Source organism: Amblyomma maculatum, chromosome 1 (assembly GCF_055883805.1).
Source record: "Amblyomma maculatum isolate TAMU_Amacu chromosome 1, ASM5588380v1, whole genome shotgun sequence".
NCBI classification, from domain to species: Eukaryota; Metazoa; Arthropoda; class Arachnida; order Ixodida; family Ixodidae; genus Amblyomma; species Amblyomma maculatum.
In genome coordinates, this window is record NC_139344.1 from 210797608 (window position 1) to 210807505 (window position 9898).

The following is a 9898-nucleotide window of genomic DNA, read 5'->3' on the forward strand; positions in this document are numbered from 1 at the left end:
AGAATCTTCTAGCAAGGTCCGCTCCTTCGCATAACATTTAGCCATTTAGTGCATGCACAGCGAGCACATGATGTGTGTATGATGTTGTGTGCCATTTTGTGTTTTATACCATGTGACATAAAAAGAAGGAAAAAATAGCAGGGAACTATATGTCTTCCTATTTGACGAAAAAAAAAAAAAAGTGGCGCATGCAGCATTTCCGTCAAAGGTCTTGTATGCCATAAACAAAAAGCGCATTTTCTGCTTTCGTGCCCAATCGCACGGCGAGGACAGTCAAAAGAGACTTATGCATGCAAGGCTTCATACCCTGCAAGAATGACTCTTGCCTACAATGACAAGTGTTGATGATGCTCCGACGACATCCAGGCGACACGTTTGAAGGGCGATAGGCACCCGTCATGACGACAGTTGGAAAGTGTTTCAACCATATATGACTCGCCGCTAGCCTTAGTTATAGTATTCCACATTTACTGTCTATTCGGAGGATTATCTCCCGATACTATGCAGAGGAAGGTCAAATTTTGGTTAAAAAGGAATTTTCACAGAATTTCAAAAAACGGAAAGAAACGAGACCGCGTCCCTTTCTCCTAATTGACAAGGTTTTCAAATTACCGCAGTGAAAATGAAATTAGATAGGGATCTTTGGCTCTAATTACGAAATTTTTCGGTTAGAACATTCCTTTGTTCCACCGGCTTAAAGCGTCCCGCTGTCATCAGTAAGATCTGTTAACAAGCTTCTCACACTAATTTGTCTCCCTAAAACACGTTGCTAAAAAAGAAAATCAACACGGCTGGAGTGAAGTGCACGGTATACCCGTGTCGCTAAAGCCTCTAAACATGCACTATTTCCGCGCCGGCGCATTCGTTGACCTGCTTTATCATAAACCTTCTGCGAGGATGCCCATTGTCACATTTGCCAATGTGAAATTTCCGGCGAAATCCTGTGTGAGTACCGATTTCTGCTGCTATCCTGTAAATGCGATGGCTGAAAGTTATAGCCGCCGCTGTACATGTTTCTGATTAGAACGCAGGGGTCTTTCGTACTGATGGTCACGGATCCTTCATCCTCAGAGCCAAAACTGCGAACAATGGCCACTTTCGATACAAGCTTTCCCGTAGCACTCGATCCGGAAGCCATGTTGATAGGTTATACATTGCGGTGTGCTAAACGCAGCTAGCACATCTCGAAAACGGCTGCACTTGGGGTAGCACCGCGAGAATTACATGCAGTGTGAATTCAGCTCTCTTGATCTCTATTGGCCTATTCTGGCTAGAAGGTAGACTCCAGTTTCCAGAAGCACCGAGGAACTCGTTTTGAGAACAATGCGTTCGCAGCGGTGGCCGGGCAAAAAGGGCGCGTTGTTGCGAAGTGGTTATGGGCAGCCTACACGTTTCGTGATATGGAGGCGATTAAGCTAAATTCTTTCATATGCACTCACGATGCGAGGCTCCCTTGATGTTGCTGTATACACAAACCCCCGAGCGAGGATGAAGTATATACCATATATTTTTGTTTGCACGCAAACGGCTTCTGCATGGTCAATTTTGTTACATATGTGTTTCAACTCAGACCCAAACTCCTTGCTTCCACCAACAGCTAGGCGAACAAAAGGCTAACGTTTCGCGCGGTAGCTGTTCCGAAGAAAAGAGAATGGCGCAAACCTAAGCCAGCGTAACTGCGGACAGGAGATGCTGTATTCCCACAACGACTTGATCACTTCTTGAGCATATAGCTTTAAAAGAGAGGCAGTGTTTCGACAATCAGCGTCAGCTATCGAACAGTTTTTCCTTTAGGTCTCAGAAGTTACGGACCAAAAACGTGTAAAACAGTAGTGTGCGTAGTGCTGCACGGATGTTAAATGTTCTTTAAATTAATGAGTCATGAATGCATTCGAGTGTACGTTTTAGTCCAGTATCTCAACCGAATGCGAGTTGGACCTTATACGTGGCGTAATTAAGAGTACGTGTAAGTAGCGGATATGCGTGCATGTAGCGTTCAGGAGCCTTTCGCTGTATACACGTTGCTTTTACTTACTCTGGTGAAAGAGGCTTTGCGCACAGGCAAAAGCAACTCTCAATCAGTCTTTTTTTTTCTTTTTTTTTTCGACACTTGCTCCGTGTTTCATGCGATGATGATTTAAAACAGCGTTTCGCGCTTGATTTCGAGTCCCACTTCCTTCGCGCTAGCAGCTTTCGTGTATGCAGTGCCCGATATTTCAAGCTGCAATCTGCCCGCGCCTGCAGTGTGATCCCGTAGAAAAGCGGATGTCTTTATGATTGATGACGCGCTGCACAATGCCCTTCGCACCTTCGAGTAATCAAGGGGAGGCGACATCGCGCTCGAATATGGGCCCAAAGTGCGCAACATATTGTGTTATCTGCTGAAAGTTTACAGGTCGCTCTCCTTGATATAAGTTTGGCGCTGCTAATTTACTGTATATAGTATCTTTATATTTATAAACCACACTTTCTTTTTTGTTGTTGTTGTTAGAGAGGAGAGCTGGTTGGCATGCAATGATACCTAACTCGTAATCTTCAACTCTGGTGGCCCGTGCATACGTATACATGAAAACATGAGCTCATCTGACAAATTTTAACACCTTCGTTATGTCGAACACACATGACGGGGGTCTATTGTAAGCGAACACGCAGTCTTTGATGTAAAATAAAAGAAATAGAGGCGGGGAGAGGCAGCCAGCACCCTACTGGAGTCGGGCTGTGCAATGCATAATCGTTACAGCCGGCGCGCGGAGGAGCTCTTCCCCGCCCCTCGACACTAACGTCAGCGCTGACGCGTTCCCCGCCACCAATGAGCAGAGTGTTTTATCTCCCTTTTGCAGCACACCAACGCTGCCCTCGCTTTATCTAGCTTCTTTATCGGACGCGCTGTCCGCGGTCGTCATTCCGAGCAGCCGCTGTTTCGAGCCCTTGCGGCTGGGGGCCAAATTCACTTAGCTCGTCCAACTTGGAGCGGACTTCGCTTTTTCTTCTTTAGCGAAAGTAACGGGCTTCGCCTCTAATTACAAGCATCTCCATTTTAGCGAATGCAACGTGGTACCTAAATGGAACATATTAAGAAGTTAAATATCCAAAACCTGAACCCACAGATGTTGTGGTTGTATACTTCCTCTCTGCATACGCTGTAATGCTTGATAAACACTGCGCCCACGTTGGCTTTGGAGAATCTCTCTGCTGTCTCTACTGTTCTGAGGCGACACATCGGTATATACTTGTGACGATGTTGAAAGAAGGTTTGAACCTGAAGTTGTCGCCAAACTCGATCCATGAACTTACTCGCACACGCGGTTCATGTACCCCCACATCTGGCAATGCAACCTAAATAACAACGCTTACGTTTACGGCAACTGAATTCCTTCCAGGGAACAAGTTCGTGTTCCAGCACCATTCTTCACTGCGAGGTGTGGATAATATACCCCTTGTATATCGTTAGCAGCGTGTCGTGTGATTGCAGGACAGCCGTTCGACACATCAGTGAAACCGGGTGTTGCAAGCTTGATGCAAAAGGAGAACTGTTTACAGGATTGCACTCTGATCCGAGTACGTGTAGCATGTCACGAATTCAAATGTGCGTTCTGTGTTTCCTTCGCAACATCCACAATGCTATCATAAGTGCCTGGACACGCCTTTAAGTAACCTAGAAAGCCAAGTTTTTCATGATTTTGATATTTCGTTAACTTTTCTAGGCACCCGTACACTTGTAAATACACAAAATTACGCCTTCCTGCACAGCAGGGCTGTAATAGAGCATGCAGAGTGCAATTCATGACTTCCAGGCGAGTTGACCCCCTTGAAGAGTATACGATGGCTATGAAAACTGTAGAAAGCAAGCCTATATACCTATTATAAGCGACTCCAATAACTTTTCCTGCAGCTTTAAGTTACATGTGACGACTATTGCGCCCGGAACGTACAGTGCAAAACGACTCCGTGTACATGTGTTAGTCGCGGTGAACGTATACAGTATATACTCTTCATTTTCGCGGCCGTTATAGTGTCCGCGCGCATAACGTAGAGTTACTAATCAGGTGCAGCCAACTAGAGAATATGCATCACTTAAGAAATGAATCGGGTCTAAAGTAAGCCCGCACTACATGCTCCCCCTCCACGGGCGCAATGCAGTCAGCAAGCATATAGACGGACTCCTTGCAAGTTTCGCAAAAATATAACTATAGATGCATAAATGCAACCGATCGTCTGTACCGTATACACGTACCAATACTGGTCTCCACTCATTCCAGAGTATGACTACAGAAAAACTGCAGCTTGTAACGATGTCATTATACACCATATTCATCGTATTGTCTTTTTCACTAAATATTTCAGTCTGCACAAGCACGATTACATAAAACTTTTCGCACGGCTTGCAGCAAGGACAATGCTCAAATTATATTTTCGTCTCCTTGATCCTGCCGTGCACAGCTGCTGCCCCCTTCATAAATGCTTATAAATTAGCAGCATCGAATTAATATAACCGCCCAAAGTACGTTGCATGTCCCCGGTAGCCGCAAACGTTTGGTCAGTGCGACTTTATTGCTGGATGAACTCACCCGCATATAATTGAGCGACCATATTCGCACATTAGATCACTTCAACTAGGTTAACCTTGGCATGTGTGAGCTGCAGCTCTGTACAGCAAGTGTTTGGTAGAAAGCGAAGATGCGTCTCACTGAAAATGTTGCAGAACGGTTGTTCAATTGTACCTGCAACGATTAACATTCCGGAAGCGGGCCTCATGCGATGGAAACACAGAAGCAAAGGCAGCGGCCTGCCGAAAGATTCTGCAGCACTATAAAAAGAGCGGGATCAATCCATAGAAAGCCTGAGTTTGCTGATAACCTCCTGCACATTTAACGCTTTTCGTTACTGTTGCCTGGCAGATTGATATGAGTACGGCAAACATCATCCAAACATCTAAGTCTGCACAGTTAGAAACATGTGCTTCATGCACCAGAGACTACCCTCAGAAAAAAGTAAGGATCACCGCATGTCACTTGGAAGCCACGAGGGACATCGAACTTTACATTTATGCGGAGTGTAAATGGTGGTATATGCGAGCAAGTATAACGTATACAGGCCAACCAGCTTTCTTCTAAAGAAAAAGCCCCAAACAAACGGATCGCGCGAGCATGCGAAATCATCACACATGGAATGCCAACGATCGTTTGTTGTCAAAACAGCGTCCCGAAAATGCCCACCACCACGGTGACAAACTGCCAGCCGGCTTCAAGGCAGAGTAAAAAAGAATATCAGATTTCTGTTTATCATGATGCACGTTAACCTAACAAATTACAATCTGTCAATGCCCAATCGCAATCGACAAAGCTCTAAGTTCTTGACCCTGATTGAATCTCGTAGAAGCAGACTTGCAATCATGTCCATTGAAAAGGGCAAACAATCTGCAAGAGTGGCAAGTCCACCATGCATGGTGTGTGAATTCAAAACACATCTGGAAGAGGAGGGTACAGCACAAGCCTAAGGATCGATGCTAACGCCCATTAAGGAAGTGATAAACATCGCTGCGGAATTATAGCGTTTTGCATATACACAATGCCAACGGTATACACTTAGCTACCAGTTCGCACGACGACGGCTGGCATAGGAGTATACGGTTCCTTCATGCGCTTCATCTCATCACCTGTTGCGGTACAAACATTAAGCAATTATAAAGCTGGTTAGTTTGATCCTAACGACATGGTGTAGCTGTGAGCAGTTCACTTAAGCTAACGAGCACTGAACAGCATTTCACAAACTGCATCGAGGCAAACATGGATTGAATAAACTGCTGAATAAAACATATGTAAGGTTCGACGATTCTTAATTCTACGTTTCTAGCTTTCTATCACCATAAATGGGCTGCCTTCAAAAAGAAAACCCTACGCGGCCCACTCGAAGAAAGGCTGTGGAACTATGCATCGTTAAAAGTAGAGCTGATAGCTCATTCGCGTCTCTCTAACGACGGCGGTGAAGATGGGACGCTCTCTGGAGGCGCGAAGGGGGCCACCCCGGCAGAAAAGGTGGCGCTGCCGAGCGTACGGCTGTCCTGCACATCCTGTGGCCACGTGCGTGTTGGGCACGACCACCCACACCGCCTGCCTGGTGCACGCAGCAGAGCCAGGAAGGCGGCCTTGGATGGCCTTTTGCCTGCCGGATGACGGCACGTCCGCCCTCGGGGTGGAGGACCAAGCATATATCATAACGCAGCATCAATTTTACACCGCTGTCAACACTGACGTCGGATGTTGTAGCCATGCACTGGAGCCTGGAGCCCAACAGCTTGACACGTCATTAACTGTTTCCCTTTGACCTCGCACAAACAATGCTGAACCGGCCCAAGTCGTCAAGCACTTTCATTTTGAGTACTGCTAAACATCGAAGGCAGTCACAGAAGCCTCTTGAAGCGTAGCTCATCAGTCATGCAACCGTCATGGACAAAGCGAACCACCACTCAAGGCGCTGTAAGCGGTGAACGCGATTTAACCTCGAGCCCTCATTCTCTGAACACTGCGTCTACAGGTTCATTGCGCGAAACACAGCGCGAGCATCGTACGACACATGTCACACAGAGCGAGTGCCCTTCCACAGGTATCCACAGCACGGGGCCTACGTGTGAGCGCCGCCCGGCGTGTCAGCGCCGGTGCAAGTGTTCACACGGCTGTGTGCGACACCTGCTTCGCGCGGGGCTGCGAACAGTGCGGGCTGCGTGCAACCACGTATACGCAGCGCGCGCGCTCGGCCGAACCTCGACACGGAGCCGCCGGGACGGCATGCGAGCGCGGCAGCCAGCGGCGAACACGGTGGCGGCCGTTTTCAAAGGTCCGCCGGGCGCGGCGAACCCGTGAAAGCGGCCGTCGCGCAGAGACGGCGAAGACACGCGACCACTCACCGGAGCTGGCTGCTGCCGAGGGCCACGAGGCGCTGGCCGGCTGGCCGGGCGACTCTCGCGCCATGATCGCCGCGATCGAGAAGTCGGTGGCGCGCAGTCCGCTGCTGGCCGTCGATGGCGGAGGTTTGACGGCCTCCTCTTGCATCATCACCACGTCGCGCTCAACAGACAACAGCATCGGGCTCAACTCGGGTCCGCCGCCGTCAGGCCCACACGCGTGTCGGGCCCGCTGGCCGGTCGCCGCAATTAATTAGAGCGTGCCGCCGGTGCGTTCGCGCTGGCCGCTACAGAAACGGGCTCTGCTGCCGACAGCCGGTCGAGGGCGCCGCCGCCGCCGCCAGCTGCCGGCCCGCCGCACGGCACGCCCCGCGGGGAGGCGGGTACGCGCGGCCCAATGGCGGCACGCCGGCGGTAGCCAGCGACACCTGGACGGCCGCGCGCAAAGCGCCGGGGTGCAGCGGCCACCGCCCGACGGGGGCCGGCCCGGGGGGAGGAGCGAGCGTCGCCGCAGCCGCCGCGCGGCTCATTTTGCGGGCCCGTCGAAGGCGCTAAACCATCCTTGTCAACGTCGACTCTGACTCGGCAGGCATGCTGCCGCTCCTCCCTTATTTGCCACACGGGCCGCTCACAATGCCACTCGTTATGCCCGAGAATGCCGGCGGAAAAAGCATAAAATCAGAACAGCTGAAATTTTCGCCATGGAACAAGTTTGCACGAGAAAGCCACGTTCAGCTGAGGACGCAGAAAGACGGGGGATACGCACAAGCTCGAGCATTGGTGTGTGCAGGCCTGTACCTTCCCTCGCCCTCCTCACGGCCCGCGTTCTTCCGAGTCCGCTGTCATATGATCAACGTTGTCCTTGCAGGGTCAAAGGAGGCCTCTGTTTCTTACCGCGAAAGGCCAATTCCAAATTTCCCTTTGATCATACCGGATTAGATTCAGACAGTGTCCTTGTTATGCAACGAGCTTGCAGATGCTAGGTAATGAGAGGGCCTTTGCAATGAAGAATAGCAACAGCGCACGTTTCATAACAGTGCCGATTTGCTTCTACAGAACATCTATCAAAAAGCGATTTTCAAAATTTACCTACTCTTGTCCCCAGAAAAAGCGTGAGAGCATGGCGTTGCTCTACGTTGCAGTCATTTAATGTAATTGAAAGAACTGCTCTTCTACTCATGTGACCTATATATTCTCTGCGCAACAGGGCTAGCGAGGAGCACTTCATGATGCATTTTAGCAATTGCAAGTCATTCCGCGCTAAAGAACGAAGATGCTGCCCTTTTATTCGAGAGACAAGAACGGCCCAATGACGGTAGCCAAACGAAAATTGCCGGCATCTTTGGGTTTACCTTTTACAATGCCACAGAAATGGTGCAGAAGTGTTTCACCCCAGCTCTGCCCTGCCAAACAGCGAGCCACATACGTGTTGTAGTATATGCCGTCGTGTTCCTCCTCAGATTTCCACCTCTGTCGCCCCACAAAAGTATTTCGCTGAGCGTTAACAGTGAAGACCCGATCCCCACTTCCCATTTCCGATACAAAATTTGCTAGAATCCCTCCCCCCCTCTATTTTTCTCGAAAACAGACAATCTGGCTGTACGTGTATAGACATCCATCATGAGAGTGCTAAGGGTTTGACTATTGAGGCTAAGCATTTAACAGATCTCCTTTTAGCAGTTTAATTTTCGCATTCAGTCCAGAACCCCGAACGATAAAATGCAGCGTGGACATTCTTACAGTGGCTACTCATATAAGCTTTTGTGCGCAGTGCCACTGACTTGGGTGATCGGCTACCACGCCATCACCGCTTGCGTTGTAAATACACATTTTTGTCTCGAACAAATTGTTTTTAGTCCAAGCATTCCCCTTAACATCATTTCCCCCTCCCCTGTTTTTCTTTTTTTTTTTTTTTTTTTTTTTGCTGTTGTTCAACATATATGAGATGAGTATAGTGTCTTGTATTCCCCTGTCAGACTCTCTTCAGCGAGAAGATAGCGCATGTACTAAAACGACAGCTTCGTGCATTTTTTATTTTTTTTTTTTTTTTAGCACATGCTATACAACATGTTCATCACTCTTCACAGCATGGTGCGAGGACGCTCACAGATTTCTTTCGGTATGGTCCGCGTCAGAAGACAGCGAAATGTGCGTAGACACTTTTGATAGCAGAGTAGACATATACACAAACGAAATGTTTTCATGAAATATAGCTCATGGCCGGACAGAGATACCAAACGTTTGGTACGTGCAGCTCTGAACATACATGAGTATATTTATTTTATTTAGTCTATAAATTGTCGTTCCATCAACTGTCTGACCTCTTTTCGGCCTTATTCTGTCATTCTCAACTCCACTCCTCCTTTCCGCCGGCCTCTGCTTAGGTGGGTATGCATAGTCCTTTGAAGCAGTCATGTCAGACGGCAACATTGTTTCTACCATACCGGAGCCATGCCGCCACCATAAGACACAATACCGTGTGGTACAGTATACTCTGTACTTTGAGGTCGTATTTTACGGTGTTAATTTTCTGAGAAACTTCGAAAGACTCTTCTCGCTATTTATTTTAGAACGCAAGTTGACGTTTTTTTTTTTTTTTTTTTTTTTTTAATATACTGACTTTTTTAAAAATGAAGTACTGACTTTTGGCGGTGTTTTAATGTGGTCATCTGGTGTGGTAAAAAAATCCCTTATGGGGTGTTTCTCGGCCTTTTTGTCAGCATGAACATCTTATTCAACACCAATTAAGGAGAGATACTTGCTGTTGGGTTGAAGAATAAATTCATTCTTCAAATCAGTAACGGAAGGTAATGAGACAGCCGCCAGACAAAAACGCAAGTGTAAGTTTACTTCTAAGAACTGTAGGCTGACATGTTATAGGTCGCGCTGGGTTGAATGACAGATCAGCTCATCACATGATCTTGTGCTGACAGCGATGGAACTGCCGCTCAATTCTCGTGGTAGCCCCAACATGTACAGGGTCGTCCACTTCTAGCT

General features: G+C 48.1%; 1 protein-coding gene across 1 annotated transcript in view; it reads right to left on the reverse strand.

Annotated features, from left to right (window-relative positions):
* Window positions 1-7175, reverse strand: part of LOC146205504 (uncharacterized) — a 139957-nt gene extending 132782 nt beyond the window's left edge. Inside the window, exon 1 of the mRNA XM_084590216.1 lies at window positions 6905-7175. Within this exon, the coding sequence (XP_084446342.1) occupies window positions 6905-7082 (178 nt within the window). The 5' untranslated portion in view covers window positions 7083-7175. The remainder of the gene's footprint in view (window positions 1-6904) is intronic.
* Between the last annotated feature and the right edge of the window lie 2723 nt (window positions 7176-9898).